Source organism: Corvus cornix, chromosome 1, assembly GCF_000738735.6.
Source record: "Corvus cornix cornix isolate S_Up_H32 chromosome 1, ASM73873v5, whole genome shotgun sequence".
Lineage (NCBI taxonomy): Eukaryota > Metazoa > Chordata > Aves > Passeriformes > Corvidae > Corvus > Corvus cornix.
Window position 1 is genome coordinate 102,064,443 of NC_046332.1, and position 27,355 is coordinate 102,091,797.

General features: G+C 42.9%; 1 protein-coding gene across 5 annotated transcripts in view; it reads left to right on the top strand.

Moving 5' to 3' along the window:
- The window catches only part of NHS (NHS actin remodeling regulator), a 249,199-nt gene extending 222,166 nt beyond the window's left edge, over window positions 1–27,033 (top strand). For 2 of the 5 annotated variants that reach the window (XM_039550956.1, XM_010394449.3), the window contains exons 2-9: window positions 441–593; window positions 2,773–2,906; window positions 11,598–11,660; window positions 13,835–14,027; window positions 17,249–17,380; window positions 18,624–21,581; window positions 22,063–22,189; window positions 22,879–27,033. In XM_039550956.1, coding sequence (XP_039406890.1) covers window positions 441–593; window positions 2,773–2,906; window positions 11,598–11,660; window positions 13,835–14,027; window positions 17,249–17,380; window positions 18,624–21,581; window positions 22,063–22,189; window positions 22,879–23,503 — 4,385 coding nt within the window. In that variant the 3' untranslated portion in view covers window positions 23,504–27,033. Of the gene's footprint in view, window positions 1–440; window positions 594–2,772; window positions 2,907–11,597; window positions 11,661–11,697; window positions 12,479–13,834; window positions 14,028–17,248; window positions 17,381–18,623; window positions 21,582–22,062; window positions 22,190–22,878 lie in introns of those variants that run through there. The other 3 variants (XM_039550967.1, XM_039550961.1, XM_010394452.4) reach the window with 3 other exon arrangements.
- The last annotated feature ends 322 nt before the right edge of the window (window positions 27,034–27,355 follow it).

Here is a 27,355-nt window from a genome sequence, read left to right on the forward strand (position 1 = left end):
TGTAACATGATGTAGTGAAAGAGCATGTTGACAGGAGAATAAGTAAAGGGAAGACCTATTCCTCCCACTGCCTTTGCTCAAAATGTCACTGTGGAAAGACTGAGTCGCTTCTTTGCATTTTTGTTTTGCTATCTACAAAATGATTAGCCCTTTGGTCCATTTATATAAAACACTGATATAGTATCATTTCACCTGCTTGCCTCCATAGAGCCATTTGCAATCTGGTAAAAGGGCATTGTCTAAATGCTAACTGGTATATAAAATGATGTGGAAACCCAGAGAATCTCTTATTTGCTGCTGTGTGATGGGAGTAAAGGTGCTGTAGCAAACCCTGTACCTGTTCTTGACAATGCTGTTCCAAGAAAGAGCCTTTGCTTTTCAGCTAGGCTGATGGAAGAGAGACTAGAAGTCTTATCTTGTACTCTGTTTTGATCCTACAGCTGTCTCCAACCTTGATGCAGAGAGCAAACTGAGTGTCTATTACCGAGCACCTTGGCATCAGCAAAGAAACATCTTTGTCCCCTCCACCAGACCGCCCTGCGTGGAGGAGCTGCACCACCACGCCAAGCAGCACCTGCGAGCCTTGCGCAGAGGTAGGTGCTCCCCCATGCTCCAGCTCCACACATGTAACACCTCTCCACAGTCCACTCCAGGCAGCAGAAGGATGCTCAGGCACAAGCACACAGAACTGTGGCACTGGGACTTAGGTACTCAGGCGAAGAAATCACAGAACTGTAGAATCACAGAATGGTTTGAGTTTGAAGGGACCTTAAAGGTTATCTGGTCCCAACCCCCTTCACAAGGGCTGAAACTGGAGCCCAGTGGTGTTAGTCTCCACAAAAACTGAGCTGTCTGCTCAGGGGTTCCAAGCATGATACTGCAGGATGCCTGTGTCCTTTAAGAGCGGCAGCTGAAAGTCAGGTGGCAGATGTCCTGGACAGCTTGGAAGAGTTGGGCAGGTGTCCCTTTCCCAGGCTAGGGAACATTTTCTGACATCACCTAACAAACTGCAGACCTGTAGCCTCAAAGCAACACAGAGAGGAAGCAGGAGCAATCAGGGTCATAACCAGGCTCCTGGATCCCTGCCATAGAGAGAATTTGCTAGATGCAAACAGCTGGATGGTCCTACAACAGCTCATTAAAGGGAAGGCAAAAGATAGGGAAAGGTCAGTTTTTACCAGGAACCTAACCAAGGGAAAATTATTACCAGGACACAAGTCAAAGCAGGCAAACAAGCCTGTCTTTCTCCTGTGCCATAAGGAAGGAGAAAATCCATGCAGGTTACACTTAAAAGGTTCAGCAGCAGCCTCCTGTCTTGAAGCGTTTTGCACCAACAGCTCTAATTGCCTTGCTCATTTATGATTGTTATTAGCTTATAATAATAATCGATTACTTAGAACTGCAGAGCATCTGTTAGCTGGATAAGATGTTCCAATTAATTACCACATTTGACCATCTCTGCAGGTTTTAGGTCAGGAACACACTACGGGTGCAGTATGTCTTCATAGCATGGCAGAGAGTGATAACAGCCAAATTGCAACCACAGTAGTGCTGGAGTAGAACAGAAGTTCTTTTCTGTTCTCAGCTCTGCTTTGCAATTGTCCCAGAACCAGGCTGATCTTTGCCTGCCATCTTGTGGGCAGGAGAAATCCTGACAGCAGCACGGGAAGGCAGTTCCAGAAATGTCTCATAATTTTAAAGTTACAAATCTCAGTTTTGGCAATTTCCCATCCTCCACAATTAATGGCAGCTGTGCAAGTTTAGCAGGCAACTTGGCATGTGCTGCTTTATCATTTTTTCCAAATAACTGCATATATGGGGATGAAATTTTAATCTGAAATTTACTCTAAACATGTTTATTGTGTCTCAACGCTATCTTCTATCAGAATTTCATTCTCTCTTTATCTGTTTAACCAGGAGCAATTAAAACTAAATGTTAGGTCAGAAATCAGCTATGCTAGCAGCAAACACTGTTGACTGGACCATAGCTAGTGGAGCAGGTGAATATATTATCTCCTTCCAGCAGCACTCCATGTGAACAGCAATTATCTGTCACCCTGTCACCTAAAATAAGAGATGGGAAGTCCATGAGCATTCTCCCATTCACTTGGAAGGTTCCAGAGACTTGGGACTAATGCTGGAAGAGGACTGAATATTGTGAGCCCATAGTGAAGGAAAATTCCTGTGGGCCTAGGGTAGATAAAGATCTTGACTTTTCCAGGATGATCTCCTTCATTCTGGAACCTGAGCATTACCACTGCAACAACCTTCATGATGTCAAGCCAATGCTCAGGACCTAGCGCTGCCATGTAGCCAGGGAATAAAATCCTACCTGGAGCTGTATTTGTTTTTTTCCCCTCAGAGCGATATATTTTATATGGGTAGAATGCAGGCATTACTGCACCTCAATATTTCAAGGCAATAGGAGCTGCAGGTTCCTGTTGGAAATCAGGCCTTGGGTCTCAAGTGCCTAGAAGGTAGCTCCTTTGTCTCTTGGGATAAATGGTATAAATCTCATTTGGGGACAGTTTAGCTTCAGTGAATATGCTGGGGTGTGTTGTATGGGCATTGCTCTTTTGGGTACATGGATGCCCAGTAAGTGCTTCTCCCTTCAGTTGCAACAGGGATCATTTGTATCAGTCACTGGGGAAGAGGAGAACCTTTGTCTTTGGAGTCCACTCTCCTGTACCTGTCTCTGTTGTGCTGTGAATAGAGATACTGTATGTTTTTAACACTTTGAAAGACTCGTGTCTTCTCTCTCATCCAAAACAGAACATCGAAGCCGAGGTGATAACAGAGAGCAAAAAGTCCAAGGCCCCGTTGCTGTGGTGGCTCCCCCCTTTCCTCCCTTCCCTGCAACCTGCAGCCAAAAGAGGCACGCAATAAAGGACCGGCACTTGCTACCAGTAAGTCTTGCACTACAGCTACCTCACACGAACACGTTGTTAGCACGGTGGGACCCAAGTGTGACAGCGCTTCACAACTGCTCCCGTCCCAGGCCAGTGCAAGTACAGCGAGCTGACCTTAAAGACTGTCAGCAGCATAACACAGGTCACAGCTTCCAGAAGCCAGCCCCAGGGTGGCTGGTTTCAATCAGAAACCTCTTATTTTTCACCCGTGGCCAGCACACACGTGCTCTCTTTCACTCAGTCCTCCACAGTCCTTCACATTCGCCACTCAGGCTGTAGAGGTAGCACTTCGAGGAGCCTCCCGTAATTACAGAAAGTGCTGTAAATTCAGCCCTGGCATTAGCATTGCCAGAAGCCAAGAGCTCAGGGCTTTGAGTGCCAGCTTGAGGCTTGTGTGTGTGCAGATAGGTTCAGGAGCATGTCCCCAGCTACAGGGCACTACACCTTCCATAGTCCTGTTTTGCAGTGTTCATCTCCATGCAGTTTTTTTCAGATGTTTCATATTTCACACATGTCCTTGCAACCAGCCAAGCAGGAACCCCAGCTGAAAATCTGGTCCTGTATGTCTGTGCTGACTTGCCACTGCTGCATTAATTTGAAATCAAATTAGTGCTGACAAAATGATATTTATCATTGTTAAAGGAAATGTGCTAGACTCACAACTTTAACTCTGATCAGGTCCATAATTCCCACCAGCTTCAGATGGACTTTGGTACTTCTTTGGCTCTGGGTATTTTACTCACAAAAGTGTCATAGTAGCTACATTTTACCCTGTACTAAGAACCATTGTATTATTTAAAAGCCATAGGTCAGCTCTGGGCTTAACTTTTAGGTGAGGCATTTGTCTAATGCCAGCCCTCAGTGGGGTGGTAATAGATCTGTTCTGCATCTGCCAGTACAGAGGCACTGACATCTCGAGAGATGCTACACCTGTGAGTACATTACAAACTTGGTGATGATTCAGTAACTACACTGAATCATCACTTAGCTTAAAAATCCAAGTGCATTCATCCTAACCATTATATAAACCATATTTAAATACTATAATGCTAAAGCACTCACAGTGTAAAAGACTCAATGTAAATGAGTCACACATGGCCAGGGACCAAAACATCAACTAATCAGTCCATAAGAAAAGTTTTGTTTCTCATTTAAAAAGCATGAAATACATAATAAGATTTGGATTCATTTGACTGTTCTGGCTTTTTGGCTGCTTATCTGGCTAATTTTGAGGACAGCATCACCATCACTGCAGGCTTTGAACAGGTTAAATTTGCAGGCCTTATGATTCAACTTAAAGAAGATATCCTGATGTTAAAGGATGAAAAGAGTTTGAAGACAGAAAGAAGAAACAGGATGACCTGTTTCTTCTTTATAAATCATCATCAAAGCTAGTGCTGTTGTAGGGTCATTGAAAGGTAAAGGGAAGGTGATGGCATGTTAAGGATCAGAACTAGTTACAGATGATAGTTTGGACAGGCTATTGAACATAAAGCTTTCTTAGTATCAGATGGGGAACAAGGCATCTCTTTTGAAATTGCATACACAGTGCTTAAAGGCCTGAATCTTTGCTGTGTTTGGAAAACAACCAGTGCATTTTAGACATTACTTCCATCTGTGGAACACAAAATAATAACAAATAGTGAGCAACTCTCTGAGTCCTGTATTAGTTGACAAAATTAAGTCATGCTGAATGCAGATGTCTTGGCTGTATCTGAAAGCCTACCTTTTTCTTTTCAAGATGGAAAATATTAAGCTTTGTGCCCACCCATTTCAGACCTCCTTTTGGAAGCTGACTGGGTTGAGTGTTCCTCTAAGGAGAAGCAAACAAGAGCTGCTTGGAGAGCTGTTGTTCTTTTGATTTCAAGGCATCTGACAATGTTCTGCTTTGGAAATTGCAAATGTGCCATGGCCAGAGTACTTCAAAATGCCTTGACCCATTTCTGAGAAAACCCCTTGTTAATAGGGCAACTTAAAAATTAAAGAGAATAAGGCAAGATGAAGCTGCACATGAATGTTCAGTCTGGCAGAGGCGAATCAGAGATTTTTACAAGACACTGCGACAGTAAATAGCTAATTGATATTGTAGCAGCCTTCATGATTTAATGATACCATTACAAGAGAAAGTTGAGAATGCTGTTATTGGCTAGCTCAGTCTTTTTGGCATAAGCTTTTTGACATTGCAAAAGTTTATCTGCTTCAGGGACTGTCAGTAATGTTTGATATCTGATTCCAGTTGATGGTATCATCTAGTCGTCAATGAAGTGAAGATGCTAAATCCACAAGAATTTTTATTCATGGCATAGCAATATGTTGTGTATTCCACTCTTCTGATGCATTGGGAAGGTGCTGAAGGGAGCAATACACAACCAAAAAAGCCCTTTTTTGTGTTTCTTTTAAATTAGGAAAGGGATCAACAAGAAGTTGGGAAATTTTTGAAAGTTACAGGGTCTGTCTTTTCCAAACTGACTGTCTAAGTTAAATGCATGTATTAAGATACACAAATAAGAAACTTATTTTTGAGGACTGTTCAAATTACCACTGTGTGACCTGTGGGAACTACCACTATTGAAAGTTACTGAGAAAACAGGTCACCTATATCTGAGACAAGGCTCCTTACATGTGTACCTTTTGGCTGCTCCTACCAATTGGGTGGCTATGAGCTATGAGCTCTTCCAAAGATCTTGCATGTTGTATGGTAAAACTAGAGAAAATCAATCACATCAGATGAAGATTCACTTTTAATCACAACTATGTTTACAGGGAAAAAGATGCCAAAGTCCCACAAATTCCAAGAAAGAACAAATGAATTCAAGTTCAAAGCAAGTAGTGTCAGTGTAAATGGGTTTGGAAAGACATTTTGGACTGTTCCATCACAAGATCATTTTGTGATGGAGAAAGAATAGAGAACTAAAAACGGCATAGGCTCTTCCATGTCTACTCTTGTTACAGGAAATTCCCTGATTTGCCTGATGAAAGGTCCACTTAGCCCAAAGGCCAGAAGGGGATCCTTCGGGAAAGAGAATAAGAACAGGGCATGGTTTATTCTGTGTATAGTCCCATGATTTATCCTTCCAGTTTCATACAGAAACTGGTTACAGAGTTCCTGAGCCAGAGATCACACACAGAATAATAGCCACCAAAGAACTCTCTGATTTGTTTAATCCAATTTTTTTAGCAAACTTACACCTTCAGCCTCAGCAGCATCCTGTGACAATGACTTTAAAAATCTGTATGAAAATGTCGTTTTTGTTTGTTTCAAACCCAACACCTCATAATTTCATCGTATCCTTTCTGGTTCTCAGACTATGAGAAAAACAGTAAGCATTGCTTTCTCATTCCCTTTCTCCATGCTCCTCATGGTTTTGCAGACATGACTTCACTTAACTTTCTTATCCATTCCAGTCATTCATTTTTAAAGCTGAAAAACTGGCATACTTAGTCTGTCTCTACACTAAAGAAATATACAAGCAAACACATTTAAAAGTTTCATTCATTCAGGCCTTTTAGCCAATAAAGAAAAAGAAGAAAAACCCAAACCAAACTGAAAATAATCTGAGGAGAGTATGAGAAAGTTACGGACTTGCAAAAATGAGGAAAACATTTCTTACACATGTTCCCATGACAACCCTGCCTGTAGCACTGCTGAGACCAGTCACTGAGTGTGAAGATGCTGTGTCATTCCAACTGCATTTCAGATTTCTCTTTAATTTTTTCTGCTTTTTTTTTCTTGGGTTTCCCCAAGTCCATCCAGCAAGGCTCTGAAATTTCAGTATTTCAATTCAGAACATTATGAGACCACACTTTCTCAATCCCCACGTGGCGCAGCTATTATAATAAAACCAAGGAAACGGAGCGAGGAACGCAATATTTGGAAATTTACACTCACAATTGCACAAATTTCAGTGTCAGTTTATTCATAGTTATAATCTGAGCCAGAATCTAAGGGACAAGGAGCAGGAGGGTTTTTTCCAGACAGGGTTTTTGTCTCCCTGAGGCCTCAGCTAGAGCAAATGTGAAGGGAAAATAATGCATCAGGTAATTTTATTCCATCTCCTTGCCATTTCAAAAATACTCTGTATGGTCTGCTTTAGGATGCTTTGTACAGCAAAGGGAAGGAAGTACAACTGAATATACTAACTTTCACACAGTTCTGTGCTGAAGCCAGATGAAGCCTCAGTAAGAAACAACTGAGTTAAGGGACAGGCATGAGCTGGGCTCTGCACTTTGTGTGCAAATCCTGCCTGAAGCTGTTAGAAATAAAACCTACCTGACGTTATTCATCAGACTGAACTTGTATAGCACTATTTGTGCAATGAGCCTAATACCTACTACCCTGTATTGTGGGATGTTTATTTTGTACCTTTGTCTGCTGAAATGCCACGTGTGGTATGACTTCTGTCACAAAACATGTCTTAGTTTTGTCTTTACCTTGTCAAAACACAAGAGCAGTACATTAATCATTAAAGGATTGTCAGTACTTTAGCTGATCGCATTTGTGATGCTCCAAAAGAAAAGAAAACACCCACAAGCAGATAAAATAAAAACTTGAGGAGACTGAAACATACAGAAATATACACATTGGGAGAAGGCAGGTGAGCAGCATTGTGATTTGGAGCAGAAATAACATGGTCAGAAATATTCCCATTATTTTCTCTTCAGCATCAGTTGACTGTGTAAGAAAGCTGCTGTATAGTTACAAATATCTAATTAAGTAGTGAACTGCGCTCCAAAAATACTGGAAAGCTGGTAACCTTTTATTAGAATTTCTTCTCCTTTCTCTAGACCTTTAGGTTTTCTATCATGTAAATAATCCTGTGAGTTAAGGAAGCAGCAGGTGCTCCATTTCACTGGCAGAGAGAGGTTTCAACCAGAGCCCCAGGAGTCAGTACTGTACTCATGTGAATATGGGATTGAACACTAGTTCACACTTACTCTACATGTTGCCTTTTCAGTGCATGAATGAATGTTCTCAAATGAGATGTCAGGATGTACTGTACATCTTATTTCTGTGCTCCCATAGGGTGAAAGCAAACTATATGCATGTTCTGTTTGCTGGAAACTACAGAATATATAAAGCTTGCAGATGCTGAAGCTACGTGCTGATGCTCTGCTTGGGTGATTATCACCCACTTTATTCATCAGGTTATCCTGGGAGGGAAATTTCCCCCACCTACTGCAATAGAAACCTGAAGTCAGAAATCATATTGATCCCTTATGCTTTTTGTTAGCTGCAGCTTTTAGGCAGCAGGAGTCAGAAATAATCCTCTGGAGAACAGCACTGTGCAGCAGTGTGCACCAGCCTCCTCCTGCCCTCACCGGGGCTGTGCCAGCCCAGTGCTGCTGGGGACTGTGACCCTGCCACCGAAATCCCTTGTGAGATAACACTTTGCCTGTCTGATCAAACACAGCTGAGGGGGAAGGAATCAACTCAGCCATTCTAAATTCAACTAACATGTTGAGGATAAATGCTCCTGATGAGTCTTTAGCATTCTCAATCTTTAATTAACTGAGGAAAAATAGGTTCTTTATTCTTGGGTTTATGTTTTTCCCATCACCATTGCACTGTGTTCCATACGGCCTGTGCAATAATTTTGAAATCCCAGAATCTCCTGTAAGGCAATCACTATAGGTAAGGCAGGATAGGTACATGATTTAACACAAATTATGCTTCTTGGACCAGTCTTTCCTATATGTTGAAGATGTCGAAAAACAGTCACATCTCAGAGCTTTGGGGAATGGAAAAGAGGGGCAAAAGTGGCATTCTTTTCCTGTTATTGACCCATTAATTTCCTTCTCCAGATCCCAGGTCTGGGACAATAAATGGGACAGACTCATAAATTGCCAGGCCGGCAAGTTTGTCGACTTCTGATTTGCTCCTTTGTCACTGTCCTGATGATATTTTAAGGTTTTAATACATTAAAATGGTTAATCATGAGTTCTGACTTAGATATGTGCAAGTAATGCTCTTCCTAAAGTCAGGGTGAGAGTGTTCAGGAGTGCTTCATCTCACCCCAAGTTAAATGCTGAAGGAAAGTGAGCTGAATTACTCCTCAGCAGAGCCGCTCTTTCTCTATAGGGGAAGCTCTGTTGACTAGTTCAGACTTGGACATCCGACTATTTTGTTGTAGTGCACAGAAACCAAAGACTTTCACACTGAAGTGATGCGGAGCACTGAGACATCAATCAGATCACTTGCATATGCAACAAGATTTTTACTGCAAGGCAGTTTCACGAGCACAGTGGCACCTCTGCAAGTGAGGTTGATGGGATAGCTCAGGAAATAAAAATGTTCACATATGTCAGTGACAAATCCCTATTCAAGCAATTATGCACCAGTTTAGTTTCAAAGTAATCTTAGCCCATTAAAGAAAAAGGCACATTTAAAGTATTCTGGCTTTGTATTTAACAGAATGATTATCACTATTTCTGTTTCCCAAGCATACCCACACAAAAGAAATTCAGTTTTAAAACTGCCTAACTTCAGACTTGCCCATCAGACCAGAACAGTCTGGTTTATACTAATAATTTCTTGCTTAATTATGTGTTTACTCAGGACATTTAGAGATATTCTGGTCTTCTGAGTGAATGAGAACTTTTGAAAAGAGGCAGTTCACTCCCTCCCCCAGCATGGTGGTGTTGAAATGCTGAGGCTGCTGCTCTGTACCAGCTCTGTGCCTCAGCTGCCCCAATGATGGGCACCATGTGGGAACAGGCACTAAGTGACCTCAGGACCCCTTGGCGACGCAGTGGTAGCACCAGCTTTCTCAGGAGCACAGCAGTGACAGCAGAAAATGAAATTTTGCCGGTCACCCTCATTTTTGTCCTCTCTCTAATGATAGGAACCTACCTAGGAAGTTTGTCCTGCCATGCTTAAGCAGGGGCCTGAGCCTAGAACATCAAAGGATGGCTGTAGGTACATGGAACCAGACAAGTGTTTTCTCAGAGGCACCTGGCAGAGTGGTACATGGGTGAGGTAGGAAAGTGCTGCACTGACTGGACTGGCAGATGGGTAACCAGATCTTGCTTGTCTTGACTGTAGCCCACACTGCTATCTCTGAGACCGAAGTTGAGGTCCTGTTGTTTCTCTCCTGGACAGGTTTGCCCCTGAGTGTGCATGTTGCTGTGCTTGGAGCTCAGGGCAGGAGGTCCCTCCTGTCCTCTTCTCCTTGTGCACTGACAATCACAGGCCATGGAATATTGCAAAGATTTTCATATCCTGAACTCTTGTCACCTCAGCAGCATTAGTCTCCCTCCATCTTGACCCTCCCCAGAGATCCTCTAGCACCTTCCATGAGGAAGTTGAATTTCAAGCATCCTGGTAACTGCAGTCAGTCTGCTTAGAGCAGATGACTGGAAACCTGGTCAGAGGACCAAGCATGAAATCATCCTTGGGTATCTGAGGAGTAAGTAGATTGAAATGGTTGATGTATTCAGTGTCTCCACAGCCTTTGTTGCATTAACAGAGGTGTTGCTCCTGAGACAAGGACTTTTCCCAGCTTGGGAGAACTGGTTTTTCACTGGCCTGGGGAGAAACTAAGCTGCTGGAAATGTTCACTGGGAACAGCTCTATTTTAATTTCCCCACTCTGCCCTCCTGTAAGGATTATGGACAGCTCATCTGGAGGCTTCCCATGGGTACAGAGGAACCAAGGAAAAGATGTTGTATATCTAGGAAGAGAATAGGATGAGATGGAGGATTAGGCCTTTTGAGAGTCACTACAGCTTTTTTTCTTGAGAGGAGACCATATAATGCAAAGTCTTTCAAACTGAGGTTTGTAGTTCCTCTGTCCCAGCAGTGTTGATAATGATTGATAATGACTGGGAGGAAAAACATGCATAGAATTATTTGACATTATTAATCTGCTAACTAATGCAGGGAGAGATAATAACCCCTACCAAGAAACACGTGCTGGAGATTTCCAGGGGGCTCAAGAGACCTGTTACCCTTCTCTCTTTTTTTGTTTGATTTCCTATTTCAAAAGAGGTAAGTTGTCCTTCACTCCTTGGTTTTGAAAACTGGACATTATAACAAAAAAACTGGAGTTTCTGACAGAAGAGGATTTTGGAGGTGTAAGGATTCAGCAAGACCCAGGATGCTGTGGCCATCGCTGTTTGTCCTTTCAAGTGTTACAAAAAGTGACAAAAAGCCAATTGGCCATTGTCGCCCTGACACAATGATTGCAACCTTAGAGAAGTAGTGATATCATCAGAAACACACAGCAATCAATGAATTTTATTAATCACCATCAGCATCATTATTTATATCCATTTCCTTAAAATTGAAAAAAAAATTGAAAAAAATTCCCTTATATTATGAAATAATTCTCATTTATAACGTAATTGTATATGTATCTTGCATTGATTCAGCTCCAGGCAGAACACAGTTTTGAGTTACCAAATCAATACAAGGCATTCTTGGGACAATTTAAGCATGTCTGTACAAGAAGGCTGTACCAATTTCACTGCAGTTGTGTCTAATCCAAGTATGCAAAATCAGCACAGATTTCACAGGGGTTCAGACCAATCTGTTGTGGGGAATAAACCCATCAGTAGGAAACAGGATGAAAATCTCTGCTCATTTTGGCTCTGATGCTAATTTATCCAGACACAAATGATGTGCTTTTACCAGAATCGTTTTGTGTATGTTTTTAATTTTAATTTTTTTTTCCACATTTCACATTTATAGTTTTACAGCACCCGTTCGCCCTCCCCAATTGAGTGTTGCCACATGACCCCCTGGAGTAGAAAGGTACTGGAAAAACAAGCAATCCTCAATTAACAGCCCTGTCTCACTCTTCTCCTCTCCAGATCCTAACCCTTCCTCTTGCTTGCTTTTCACTTGCTAACTTTACTGCACTAAAAGAAGCCATCTCTGTTTTTCTCATGTCACTAAGATACAATAATAATGTTTTTCCCCCTTCTTTCATTCTTCACTTTGGATGGGTTTCAGGACCCCAAGGCCACAAAGCTGCCTTCCCCTATCACCTCCTTTAAAAGGCCTGAACTCGGACAGACTCGATAGCATTAGCAATTGTATTTAACTCTCTTGCCATGTTTTGCAACTGCCCCTTCTTTTTTTCCTAAATGGTAAGAAATGGTTTGGACAATGCCACACGGACAGCAGGTATTTATTCTCTGGCCATTTGGTGATGCTGCTGTTTGGAGAGGAGGAGCTCTGGCAGCCAGAGTCACTTTGCCCGCTTTGTCCAGCACTTCATTGTCATCCAGGGAAGGATGAATTCGGCAACAAATGAAGCCTCTGTGTGTGTGTGTGTGTGTGTTTGTCCCCACATGCCTGTGTGTGCGTGCAAGGGTGGGTTTTTTTGCATGCATGCATCAAACTTAGGGCTGGGGGGGGAGTTACCTAGGAAACAAAGTCTTTTGTGCTTGAAGTTTATATGAGCTATTCACGTCTGCCGGGAATTGGCACAAAAGCTGCAGGCAGAAAGAAGGCTGCAATGTTTGACTGAAATCCTACGTGGGAAAAGGGGGTTTTCTGCGGGCGGGAGAAGAGGAAACGTGCGTTGTCTTGGGTCTGGGGGTGCTGCAGGAGGTGACACTGACGAGGTAAGTAAGTGCCCTCCAACAGTTTAAATAGTAGCTGCCAAGTTAAGATCTTTAATGCTTTTGGGGCTGGGACATAAATGCTGTTTGGCAAGCCTAAGATGGTTAATTCCCCCAGGATTTGTGAGGAGCCTGGGAGGAGGAATGGCAGAAATACAATGGCAGACAGGGCATGATCCTGCGGTGTTCAACACCCGCCTGCTCAATGCTCTGCCGTGGCAATGGAGAGCAACATTTTATCTTTGCCCTGTTTGCTACCGAAACTAAAACTGGCCAATAAAGTGTAAACAGCAGGCATGAAGGAGAAAAGGCTGGCAGTTAAGCAGCTGGGAATTCAAGACTGAAGAGAAAGCCAATCTGAAAAGGATTGCACTTTTTTTTAAAAAATGAGAGGCAGACAGATGTCCTGAGCTGGCCAAACAGTTGTCACAGCTTACAGAAGAATGTATTAATGGAAGAAGGGAGGGAAATTAGGCAGGAAAAGGTAAAGGTAAGTGTTTCTCCCCTCTGTCCCTTCCAAACAAAACAGAAACTTTTTTTTTTTTTGCAAACAAAGAGACCCCCAAACCCAAGCTGGCAGCCAGCACCACATGAAAACGCACTTGCTTTATTTCTCTTTGCAATACAGGGTGTTGGGGGATTTGTCATTTCTTCCAAAAGAAAACAAACCATCTCTGTTTCTTTCATGGTTTCTTTCATGCTGTTTACTTTTCTCTCTGTTTCTTCATCTTCAGCATCTAGTACTTCTTGTACTATGCTATAAACGTATGCATGGTTTCTAAATAATCTTTTGAATTTCTTCTGGTGGTGGCTACTCTTTTCTTTGGTTGTTATCCCCCTGTCCCAGCACTGTCAACACCTGCCACTTCCCACCACACAGCTGTTGGATGGCTGTACCATGGTCTGCTCTTGGTCTGCGTTTGTACAAATGAAATGCAAATGGTTTTTCTGAAGTATGGAGGGGTCTTCTTTAAAACTTTGGACCTTCTGATGCTTGAATGAATGGTTGTATGAGGCCAGTTGCAGTTGCAAATGAGAACTCACATGTCTAATGCTTGTGGTAACGGAGGACACGCTTGCCATGGCTATGCACGAATGCAGGATGTGCCCCTTCTGACAGAGGAGCTGGCCTGTAAATGTCACTCTAAATGTGCTGAGTTCCAGTACGTTGAGGTGTTTTTCTCCTATTAGCAGGATGTTAAGTTTCCATTGGAGAATGGCTGGTGCTATGTGACTTAGCTAGAACGATTCCTTCCTGCATCCCTATAATTGATTTCTGATTTGTGTGTCTGCTTTGTTTCAAAATTAGCCTTGTGTGCCTGAATGGGAGACACTGATTTTGAATGTATTCATTTGCAGTCCCATCCACCAGAGGACGAAGATACAGATGTCATGTTAGGGCAGAGGCCGAAAAATCCAATACATAATATCCCTTCTACACTGGATAAACAAACCAATTGGAGTAAAGCACTACCTCTCCCAACTCCAGAGGAGAAAATGAAACAAGATGCCCAAGTGATTTCTTCTTGCATTATCCCCATCAATGTCACTGGTACAAATCTCTTCTATTTCTTTTTGTATTTATTGCATGGTTCAAGGGAGGTCAAGTACTTACTTTGTTTAATTTATTTGAAGTCACGGGATTGTGCAGTCTGGGGGCAAAGACCCTAGCTTGAAGATTTAGTTTCTGAAAGACAGTGGGCTAAATTCATCCCTTATGCGTGACTGCTGGAGTCACCGAAGCTGCATCTAGGATTAATTTGGCCCATATTTTCAGAGTCATGTTATATGGTGTAACATAACCCTAGTTCCCTGTATAAACAATGTACTTTTGTTGTGTATATAACCTACAATCTGTATTAACAAAGACCTCAAATAACTTTTTGAATGTAGCTGACTGAAATAATGCAGAAAGCTACCAAAATTAATCATATGATTATCATGTGTAGCAGGAGAAGAGAAACTAGAGAATGTAGGCTACTATTTGCAGTGCTTTAAACATGCAAGGCATGAATGTGTAGCATGCAAACCATCGCTCTGAGATCTCTTTACATGCTGCTATGCTGAAGGTATAGTAATGGCATTTTCTTTTATTTTTATAACATTTGGATATATTTGACTAGATTTATTTGAAGAAGAACTTGTTTATAGAAGCAGCAGGTATATCACTTATTAAATGTGATAGATGACTTATTTCCAGAATCAAAAATCAGGCTGTTTTTCTCTTTCTCTTTTTCTCTTTCTTTCCTTCCAGAGGGCTATGGTAAACATAAAGTTGATCTGAGTTTTCCTCAATAATATTTTCAAGTACCAAGTTTTGATTAATTTAAGAGCATAAAGTGGGCTAACTTCTACAGTTATAGACTTCAGTGTAAATAATCAGGAAAAAAGCAGGGGGCTTTCAGTTAACCTTCATTCTCCAGAGAAAATATTTGTATTTAATTCTATTTTCCCAGTAACTGGGGGGTTGGGGTAAGGTCACAGCCCCTCACCTCCCATTGTTCTTCCCCATGTTTATCAGTGTTGCACAAACCTTCCTGAAGACAGGCTGTAGGATTCACCATGGTGCTGGAGAGGGCTGTATGCCCAGAGTCCAGCTTCAGCTCACAACCAAGGCTCTTGGGCTTGCAGCACGTCTGTCTTACAGCATCAAGGTGACAAGTCCCCATCTGCTCCACCATCAGCTGCATGAATCCTCCCAGTGACAGAAACATAGTCCCAGTTCCCCTCCGTCCTGGCCGAGAAGGTGACACTGCCCAGTGCCACCAGTTCTGCCTGCCTGTGGAGGTGGCATCCAGGAGTGGGTGTTCCTTTCCCCAGGACAGTGCTCTGGCCACAGGAGGACAGGCAGCTGGCCAGCAGAACTGCCTGCATACACCCTGCTGGGCTGCAGGTCGGGAGCCAGCCGGTCACGGTCATAGGTTGGGCACTGCCGCTGGAAATCCCCACAGAAAGTAATAGATAATGTGGCATATTTCCACGAGGTAAAGCTGGTGATAAAATGATGCTCCTTCTAGTTTTGATATAGGACCCTGACCGGTGCAGGCTTTCTAACAGGGCTAATGTCACCTAATGCAGCCAGAGGACAGTTAGGTCTGGGACCAATGTTAACTTTTCCAGTAATAGCCATTTTTGCCTAGACTCCACCTGCCATACATTGGAACCAAATTTCCACTGATCAGTTTTACAGATCAAGAATGGTATGTAATCTTCTGGATGTTTATGTGTATCATTCTCATTAGCACTAATGGGAATAATTTGTATGCGTCACGGGGAAGAAATACCCTCTTCCACTTTCCTCTCGGAGATGACCCCTGTGCATCTGGCACACAGAGCATGTTTGGCTAACTCACAGTTGCTGGAAAACCAGCAATGATGCTGATTGATTTTTTTGTTTCAAAGAGTTTGCTTTTAGTTCTCTCTGTTTCTGTTTTTTAAGCTTCTCCCAACCCTGAGAAATGTTCACTTTTTTGAAAATTATTGTTGTTGGAGTTTACAGCACTTTTGTTCCATATTAAAGAAAGTTCTTCCTCTGCTTATTCCAGGGGCATTGGTGATTACAGGACATCTGTCTGAAGCCTCTATTTCACTGTAGTAGATTTCAAGAAGAACTTTTACAAGAAAGTTACTTTTTAATGTTTTACATTGTTATGTAATGTAATATGTATGTGTATGTCTGTGTATAATTATGTTTTCTATAATTATACGCTATTAAAATAGAGCTTCTTATCAGGATTTTTTTTTTTCCTTTTGTTTGGTTTAGTTTGTTCGTTTTTCTTAAGATTACAAACCACTGTACCAGCAATCCTTATGTTAGTGTTTTTATGGACCTGGCACATTTTTTCCAACCTGTCCCATGTCAACTTTAGAGAGCGTGAGTGTACAGTTGTGCAAAAAGCCAGCGCAGATAGGCACTGGCCTTCTGGTCAGCCTCCTTTTAACTCTGTTTTGACTAGACAGTGTAAAATCAAACTGAAGGAACACTTCCCTGTGCTAACGCCATGGAAACATAAAGAAAACAAAGAATTCTCACCTATTCTGTATGAAAGTGATCATAAATGTACTCAAGAACTTGTGCTTCTAAATCTAAACTGAGGGTTCTTGATTGTGTGACCTGAGCAGACTCCCACTGTGTGCTGCGCACATGGGAAAATCAGGCCACTTCCTGATGTATGCAAATAAATAGCAGCTCCCCATTCATGTCACTCTTGGCCATGTGTCATTGTCACAGAGAATGCTCTCTAAACTTGCATGGTGACTTGGCCCCATTTTAGCTGTCTCCTTCCTTTTCAAAATGTTAGCTCCCTTGGCATATTGGTCTCCTAAGAAGCACCCAACTACTGCAATATGGCATTATAACCTTAAAATGTTTTCTTACACTTAGTTGCTTAAAATAAGTCAGGCTACAGCTGAACAAATAATGCTTTGCAGACAAGTTACTGTCATTGTCCCTATGACAGATGGATAAATAGCTATAAGAAAGATGCCCTGCTACCAAGAGCTCTCTATTTGCCTTTCTGATTTTCTTTCCTTTTTCCGTTCTTTTTCTTTTCATGCCTTCTGTTATTTTTGGCAGACCAGGCTGCTGAGGGGGAGCTGGAATTAGATGTAAAACTGTGATATACTGTGATATAATTTACATAAGAGCTACATAAGGGCTCCCTTATGTTTATTCACAGGCTTAATCCAAGCTCACATACCTCCACTGTGTTCCAGCCATGAAAATTTGTTTACTATTTCTAAAGGCTAATGAGACCTATTTATGGGTTGCAGGAGTTGGTTTTGACAGAGAGGCTAGTATACGCTGCTCTCTTGTTCATTCACAATCTGTACTACAGCGGAGACGAAAGTTGAGGAGGAGGAAAACCATCTCTGGCATCCCCAGAAGAGTGCAACAAGAAATAGGTGTAGTATAAATACAAATCTTCCGTAGATAGCTTTCTAACCAACTTAAATTACAGGGATATGAGCTGGTAGCTAGCCTTCCAAAGAAATGAAACCTTTAAAGTGTAAATGCTTGTGGAGTTTAGGAATGACATGTTTTGTTCATTTGATTTATTACAGTAAGTAAAGCTATATTACTCCATATGGCCTTGAAGGACCGGGAGCCTTACTGAGTAATATAGATGTACGTGTTCAGCTCTTATTGTGTAAATGTTAATCAGTTCTTGTTTTCTTTTTCATTTTATTTCTGTTATGAACCCATAGTTATGTGCATAAAAAGTAACTAGATTAAGTGAAAGTTTTTTCTTGCATCAGGCGAGCTTAAGGTAAAGAACTGACAGATGTTACTCAGCAAAGTGATGATCAGTTGTCACAACAGCTGGATAACTTAGATGCGTCGTTGAATATCCACCATAGATACAGCTGCTGGCACCCTATGGGAGCTTTGCTAAACCTTCCTTTTATTTATCACACTCCTCAATTCCTTCTTATTATTCTTTATCACCAAGAATATTTGCCTTAAATCTACCAAATTACCTCACTTTTTGTCAAGGTAAATTAGGAGCAACTCTGTTGGGGGCAAATTCAGTGTGAAATTCTTATGAACTCTAAATAAAACTAACAGAATTATTATTTCGTAATGTTCATCTGCACCTGAAGATGGTTCTGGTGTTTCGGCCCATTGCCATGAAACTTGATGGGAAGCAGAAGGAATGTGTTTATCACAGGGAATAAACAATCAGAGAACCTATGAAAGAAAGGTCCTTTTGTCTTGCAAATATTCTTGATAGTAAAGAAGCAGATAATGAAAATTCTGAACAAACAGGTAGGCAAAACAGAATTATTTTTAGAAGCTTATGGAGTGTTTTGTCCAGCAGCCACTCCTGAAAACTGTCTTTAAGTAGCTGAAATAGAGTCATAAAAACTGAAAATATTTGTCTTAATATTTACCACAGCAAACTCAGCTCTACATTGAGAACGCATTGCAGAGGTCATGTTGCAGGACTAGGAGAATTTCCCTACCTCACTGGCAGGAGGTCTGCCTTATAAATTCTTTATAGCAAACTTAAATTTGGTCCAATGCTCAGCAAGATTAAAAAGTAAAAAATACAGCAGATAATGCTTCTTGGGTTGCTCCGCGGGTTGTCTCGTGCCAGGAAATGTGGAGCTCTCTCCCACTCACCCAGCTTTCCGTGTGTCCTAGATTCAGACGAGTCACCAGTGGCAAGAGAGCGCAATGTGATTGTGCACACAAACCCGGAATTCTCTGGCTCCAACAACAGGAGGTTGGGGACCCGGGACTCGGAGTGCCAGACAGAAGAAATCCTGATAGCTGCTCCCTCCCGGCGACGGATCCGCGCCCAGCGGGGGCAGAGCGTTGTAGCCTCTCTCTCTCACTCCGCTGGCAACATCTTGGTGCTGGCGGACAATGGGGATGCGGTCTTTGCTGCTGCTGTGAGCAACCGCATCCGCTCGCGAAGCCTTCCTCGCGAGGGTGCCCGGGCCAGCGAGGGCCATCAGGATGCCACCACCAAGAGTGCAGGCTACGAAGCAGAGCACTTCCTAGCTGGTCAGGAGAGGATCCCAAAAAATGGGAAGGAGATCTTGAGCAAGCAGGGTTCACAGGAGTGCCAGCCCATTGGTTTAACTTGTCCTCAGCACCTGCATAGCCCTGAACACAGCATTGGCGAGAGGGGGAGATCTCGGCTGTCAAGGATGGTCGATTCAGGCAGCTGTGAAATTTCATCCAACTCAGACACCTTCGGGAGCCCAATTCACTCCATCTCCACAGCAGGAGTCCTGCTCAGCAGCCACATGGACCAGAAAGATGACCACCAGTCCTCCAGTGGCAACTGGAGTGGAAGCAGCTCCACATGTCCCTCCCAGACATCTGAAACCATTCCTCCTGCTGCCTCTCCTCCACTGACAGGCTCTTCACACTGTGACTCTGAGCTGTCGCTCAATACCGCTGCCAATGCCAATGAGGACTCCAGTGTTTTCATCACAGAGCAGTTTGGTGACCACACAGACAAGGTCAGGGGCCACAGGGCGAGCTCCTTCACGTCCACTGTGGCAGATTTACTGGATGACCCCAACAACAGCAACACGAGTGACAGCGAGTGGAACTACCTGCACCATCACCATGACGCCTCCTGTCGCCAGGATTTCAGCCCTGAGCGCCCAAAGGCAGACAGCCTGGGATGCCCCAGCTTTACCAGCATGGCCACCTATGACAGCTTCCTCGAAAAGACCCCCTCTGACAAGGCAGACACTAGCTCACACTTTTCTGTGGATACTGAAGGATACTATACCTCCATGCACTTTGACTGTGGTCTGAAGGGTAATAAAAGCTATATTTGCAACTATGCAGCCCCAGGCTCTGAGAGTGGCCAGACCGAGAGCATGACTTCCAGCCTAGCTGACTGTGCCTGGCAGGAGTGCATGAGCCACAGGAGGCAGGGACGGCAGAGCATCTCACTGAAGAAACCAAAGGCAAAGCCAGCCCCACCAAAACGCAGCTCGTCTTTGAGGAAATCAGAGGGCAGCACCGACCTTCCTGACAAGAAAGAACCAAAGATCGGTGGTGGGCAGCATGTCTCTCACACTGCCAGGGAGATGAAGCTGCCCCTTGAGTTTTCAAACACACCTTCCCGAGTGGAAGGCCCCAACCTGCCAGCCAAGCAGGAGCTTCCCTGGACAAACCAGGGTGATGGCGGATTAAAGGACACTCCATTTGACACCGCTGATATCCCTTCCTTTAAAGATGAAGGTGCTGAACAACCTCACTATGCAGATCTCTGGCTTCTGAATGACTTGAAATCCAGTGATCCTTACAGGTCCTTGTCCAATTCAAGCACTGCTACGGGTACTACAGTCATAGAGTGCATCAAGTCACCCGAGAGCTCTGAATCCCAGACGTCTCAGTCTGGATCACGAGCTACAACCCCATCCCTCCCCTCTGTTGATAATGAGTTTAAGCTGGCCTCCCCTGAGAAGTTGGCGGGATTAGCCTCACCCTCCAGTGGGTACTCCAGCCAGTCAGAGACGCCCACCTCTTCTTTTCCGACAGCTTTCTTTTCAGGACCCTTGTCTCCAGGGGGGAGCAAGAGGAAGCCAAAAGTACCAGAGAGGAAGTCATCGCTGCAGCAGTCACTCTCAAAAGATGGCACCGCCTCAGTGAGCAAAGACCTCGAACTTCCAATTATACCTCCTACTCACCTCGACCTAAGTGCTCTTCACAATGTCTTGAGCAAGCCCTTCGCTCACAGGCACCAGCTGCATACCTTTAGCCACAGCAAGCAGAGCGCAGTTGGGGAAGCCCTGCAGCCCAGCCCTCCCTCTGCCCTCGCCATCACGCCCTCTGTTCTCAAGTCTGTCCACCTCCGGGCAGTCAACAAGCCTGAAGGAGTGAAACATAAAGGCAGTACCCCAGACCTGCTCTGCATACAGGAGACCACTTTGATGGCAACTGATGTCTCTCCAGGCAAAATGAGGCCACTGTTAGCTAAGAAACCAGTATCACGCCAGTACTCTACAGATGAGGCCATAATGCTGTACATTGACACCTCCCCAGCAGAAGCAGGCCCTGGAAAGCCACCTTTAGAGAAAAGCTCCTCTTTTGGCGGGCAGAATAGCTGCGAGCGAGAAGCTGTAACTTCAGCAAGCATGGGTCTGGTTGAAATCAAACCTGGGAAGGACCAAACACACCTGGCCACTGAATACTTACCAGAAAGCTCTCTGAATCAGACATGTGCCGTCCCCGTGGATGGCTTTCAGAAGGGCTCAGCTGTCCCCACAGGTGATGATGAAACAAAGAAACCTGTCCAGGGAGCAGAAACAGTGCACGATCTTCAGCAAGTGCAGGCTCAGCAAGAGCTCTCTGCAGGCAGCGAGGGGAGTGTGGAAGCTGGGTCTGTGGGTGAAAGCCCAGCTCAGGCTGAGGGACCGACCATCACCTATCAGTTAAAGCACCAACCCGATGTAAGCCACCATGTGCCTGGGAATATCAGCTATGAAGCAGAGATGGCAGCAGTGGATTCACTCAGCGAAGAGGGTTGCAAGCAGGAAAACGATATCACATCAGGTATCCCAACCAAAAGTGCCTCTGATGACAGCAGGGCAGACGAGACAGTGGGCGGTGCAGACGAGCCTTCGCTGAAAGGTCAGTTGGGAACTCTTTCTGTGTCATACCCAATCAGGCGGCTTTGGACGGGATGGTAGTGGAGCCACAGAGCAGAATGGCACATCAGCTTCCCTCTGTGTGTTTAAGCATAGAGCCCCCCATGTCTCTTAGCTGGCCAGCCAGCCCAAAGCTATTTACACTTTTCCAAAGTATTCAGACTGTATTTCTGATATTTATTTCCTCCCTTTTGCTGCACTTCAACTGAAAGGATAAAAGGGAGGAGCACTGGCCCTGGGTACAGAAGAGACTTATTATCACAGCTATGCTGTAAATGGGAGATCTGTGTTCAGTGCCCCTTTTATGGGCTCCAACATGGAACAGGCACTTTTAGATTGGAGGGTAAAGGCTGTATGGTGGTATTGGCCACTTGGTTGTGAGTGGAGCTGATGGCTTCAGCTGGAGATGCTGTTGCAAAGCACAGTGGAGTCTGACTCATAACATGGCTTCTCTCCTTTTTAAGAGTCTTCTCCAAGCGATGAGTCCATCATGTCTCCACTGAGCGAGGAGTCACAGGCTGACACTGAGGATGTCTTTGTGTCTCCAAACAAACCCCGCACTACTGAGGATCTGTTTGCAGTCATTCACAGGTGACCTAACCTTGCGGCAATGGGAAATGGTAACATGCTTCCCTGCACAGTTGTCCACTAACAGTAGCTGCAGGATGGTTATTCCATGTTTAAGTCTTGTCCTCAAACTACCTTCTTTAGTTAACTCAGTTTAGTTTTTTAAACTGCAGCTTTTAAAACATGCTTTATTTATGGTCTGGAGTGCAGTCTGAGTATCTTCATGTGTGGGATGCTTTACAGACAAAAACATCAGGCTGTTCTAACATACATGTCTTCAAAAAAAACTACCTGCAGTGGTTCCTGTCTTCTGCCTACCAGTCTACCAGCGCTGTTCTGGTGAATAAGTTGTTGCAGCGAGAAAGATGAGGAGGCATCTCTTCAATTTTAGAGTATTTTGTAGTCAACTGAAATTTGGGATCACAACTGAAATTAAAGTTTTCTGATACTGAATAGATTACTCTATTATTGTTACCTAAGATTCTGTATGCATTGTTGTCTTTAAAAAGAGCATACATTGTTTTGGAAGAGCTGGGTAATGTTGAGAGGGACTCCATAGCTCAGTGCCATCAGTCACTGATAGCCTCCAATATTTGACAGAGGGATTAAGAGAACTCTGGCTAATATGAAAGCATCTGTAAATTTCCAGAACATCGCTAAGCATTATCCTACAAAAATAACATATGAAAGAGTTTTCCTTTATGTTTTTACAGATCAAAAAGGAAAGTTCTTGGGAGAAAGGATTCTGGAGACCTTTCTGTAAGAAACAGATTGAGAGCTTCATCTGGGACCAGCAGCCAGCCTCCCACCAGCAGCACACTGCCCACCAGCAACATGCCACCAGCCAGCAGTGTGGGCACTCCCATTAGCAGTCAGAGGTCCCCCGGGCTCATATACAGGAATGCCAAAAAGTCCAACACATCCAATGAGGAGTTTAAGCTACTGCTTCTTAAAAAGGGCAGCCGATCTGATTCCAGCTACAGAATGTCTGCCACAGAAATTCTGAAAAGTCCTATTTTGCCCAAGTCTCCTGGAGAGCTGATGGTGGACGCCCTTCAAAGCATGGAAGAGTCTCCTCCCATAACGAGCCCTGATGCATTATCCCCGCTCTCCCCCTGCTCCCCAAGGGTCAACACGGAAGGATTCTCCTCCAAGAACTTCCCCATGTCGGCATCCTCGCGGGTGGGGCGGTCACGGGCGCCGCCGGCAGCCAGCAGCAGCCGGTACAGCGTGCGCTGCAGGCTGTACAACACCCCCATGCAGGCCATCTCCGAGGGGGAGACCGAGAACTCGGATGGCAGCCCCCACGACGATCGGTCTTCTCAGAGCTCTACATAGGCTGGGTGGGGTGCCAGGGCCAGGCTGTCAACACCACTCGAGCTCTGTAAGGATGTCAACATAAGAGGCCAACGCTGTAGCAATCAAAAAAAAAAAAAAAAAGGAAAAAAAAAAGAAGAAAAAGAACAATCGCAGGGCAATATCAATGCTTAGATGTGTTTGCATTCAGAAGACGCTGGGGAAACAAAAGGACTACAGCTGTAGCTATTTATTACATTACATTTTCTAAAAGGATGAAGATATGCTATGTCTGTTCTGTTTTCTTTTGGCTTCATTTGCTTTATCCCACTCTCATTTCCATTGTCACTGTAGATTTCAAGGCTATACACTTTCCACAGAGTTAAAGCTGACTTTGGGTGGGTTTTTTTCCCAGAAGCTGCCCATCTAGAAACAAATCCCTCACTGTAGTGCTTCCCTAGGGAGAAAAAAAAAAAAAAGAAAATGCTCTTGAGAATTGGTATTTTTCTACACTAAAATGAGCTGAAACAAAATTTAGAAGAAATTAACAAAACATATGTAAATATCATATTTTTGATAAAAATTTGTAAATAGAATTATCAAAAAGTGGAAGTGGCAAACGATTTACTGCATAACAACTTTGTTTATAGAAGACAAATGAATTCAATTGTAATAACTGTATTCTGTGAATACCATTTTCATATCAGACATAAAACATGGCCACCAATAACCACTTTCAGTGTGACAGGCCTGAAGGATGACATTGAGCAGTGGAAAGCGGGCATTTTCCGCCTTAGTTTAGGAAATGGAAAGGCTGACTGTGAGGGGATTAAAGAAACCATTTGTCTTTCTACGGCAGCTCCAAAGAAGCTAACTGGAAAGCACAGCTGGGAGGGTTACCGTGAGGATCGGTGGGGAAGATGAGCATGTTTTTGACAGAACAAAGCTGGGTCTGATGCAAAGCCCCAAAGGGTCCCATCCCACAGCCTCCCCTGGGCCTTTATTCTTGCAGGGATAGCTTCAGAGAGGATAGATGTGAGAGGAAACAATATTTAACTTTCATATTCCTATTAGGCTATTGGGATACATAACACAGTCATAACCTGGTAACTATAAACTTTAAACACGATTAGTTTCTGGTTCGTAAAGGAAACAAATTATAAGCATGCAAGAAGAGCTTTCGATTTATCAGTAAATATCCGCAATGAGTTTTCAGTGAAGCTTTCTCTTTGTGCTGATGAGATTCATGCTACCTAAATATTTACAAAAATGACACTGTGAAAACGTAGCTGGGAAATAGGTATGTGTATGCATTATTTATATTCATTGCTGAGCTGGGAAGGGGAAAGCTCCAGTTCATTGTGCCAGCCACGTACAGTAGGGATCTTGTCTGGGTTTACCAGAAACACAGAACAGGGTGGGGGACTGGGGTGGGGTGGGAAAGGAGACAAATCAAAGTAGCTGCTTTGATACAAATGAAGGCAGGGAGATTAAAGCTGAATTACTTGAAGTTACTTGAACATTCTCATCTTAAAATCGCAAGAGCCTGTGAGTTGCTATATACTTTTAATTTTTCAACAGAATAAAACCAACAGGCCTGATTCTCCTTTGGGTACAACTTCCATTGAGATGTAGCCCCATCTGTGCTACTTAGAGGACAAGGCCCTCTTTATCCAAAACTGATGCAGTTGGTGTTGGTTGCTGTAGGATATGGTTTGGAATAGAGGAAAAGTTAGTGCAGAGAAAATAGTGAAGGAGGAATGGGGTGTGCAATAGGACAGGTCAAGAAGAATGGCAGAAAGAGTGTTCTTTGGTACAAAGAAATCAGCTAAAAGCTGGCTTTAAGCATAAGTCAATGACTGGGAGGCAGGATGTGTGTATTCGGTTTCTACTGGTTTTTTTCTTTTAATCATGTAACACATAAAGTTGAGAGTTATTAAAAGAAGGCAGATCATGTTTTAAAGAGGAAGGTTCTACCTAAAACTGTTACAATTTTAAGGAGTCAAAGCAAATCAGAACAATTTAACAGATCTGAAATGTTATTCCCCATGAGGTTCACATCTGATTTTGTTTAGTGCTTACCACAAGACATATATTTTTCAGGGTTTCCTACTGTTCTCCTGTGTAGCCTGGTTGCATTCAGTTGATGAGGCAGAGTCACTGTGCATGTGATATGTGTGTTGGGATGGGCGTTGGTCCGGTCCATCAGTTGAAGGGCTGCAAAATTGTCTAAAATAGTTTTTAAAAAGGTAAAGGGAGAAACGTTTCGGAAACAAAAGGCTAATCACATCAGTAGCTTAGTTAGGAAAATAAGTCTGAATACATGTGAAGTGAATGAATGAGAATGTTTTAAGAGGAAATGTTTAGCATAGAACAAACCACCTCCTGAGGAGTATGAGGAAAGGAAGTTTCAATACTGGGCAAAAAATCCTTAGTTTGTCATCTTCAGTCATTTTCCACAAAAATTATACCAGGAGCACTTTTACAAGATTCTAATAGTCCTGAGTTAAGTAGTCATTCAAAACAGTAAAGAGAATACAGCTGAATTGACTTTGATTGAACCACTTTTTATTACCAATCAATAATTTCATAGAGACCCTAAATAAATATATATACACTAATTTTTTTTTTTTTTACCAGAATGGTGAGGGAATACTTTAAATGCAAAACAAACACAGAACAATCCCATTACAGTATAGTCTTCTTTTGCTTAATTTTCTAGTTTACATTTAGCAGATTGAAACCCAAATAGAGAGATTCTCTATGAAGAAGAGAGTTCATAACAAACGTGGGAGTCACAGGAAGACAAATGGCGGGGATCCCTGTAGCATTGCAGGTGTGCCATTAAGGCACCAGAGGACAAGCCATAGAGGGAAGGGAACATCACTCACCTCTTGAGACAGGGTACAGTACGTGCACCAGGTAACTGCTGGACCGTCATTTCAACCTACTGTTCTGTTGCTTGCACTGATGTTAAGAAAATGATTTCTTAAGTTATACAGCTGTGTTCTGAAAAATAACATTTTCCCCTTTTCTTGTTTCTTTTTTTTTTCTTTTTTTTTTCTTTCTGTTGTTGTTGTTGTGGCAGCATAGAGGGCATGGGATAGTTGTAGCAAATAAAGCGTATGTTTGCTTTTGCCAAAGGTCAGTGATTGAGTGCATTTGCTGCAATGGTGGCAGATAGAGAAATACTGTAGGTTATGACTTAAAGAATTTAAAAAAAAAAATTAAGAAGGTTACAGTGTAACTATTTTGGTACTAGCACCAGTTCATGCTGGCAGAAAAGACAATGGTTTATGGACTTGCATCCATTTTGTATTTTTGTAATATTTGTAAATATGAACTTTTTAAATTGTTGCAAATATGGTTTCTTTTGTAAAATGTTTTCAAAGTTTACATTAAATCCAAGCCTTTGTATATTTTAGAGCTGTGCAACACTTTAAGTCTTGTATTTATTTTTAGTAAAAACGGTGACAGTTTCATTGTGAACCCCTCTCAAAAAATGTGTTGGAAAAGTTTGATTACCTAGAAAGTGTGTATAGAAACTGCAAATAAACGTGACTGCAATTAAATCACACGTTCTCCTTACTTTCTTGTAATGAGATGTGAAAGCTAATCTACAGACTACAAGTATGCTATTTCCCAAGGTCACTCTCAGCACATTACACATTTCAAACTTATTTAATCATGCTTTCTCTTCAACTTATTTTTTTTCATAAATTAAGGGAAAATGTCTATCCAAACTGTCACTCACTTTAAGTGCCCACCAGTACAACTTTGCCAGAATCTAGTAACTGCTGAATTCACCCCACAACTTTTACAGTTAAGAAAAGCCTAAGAGAAAGAAAGCTGGGATGTAAAATGGAGAGACTACTACTTTATGTTCAGCTGGAA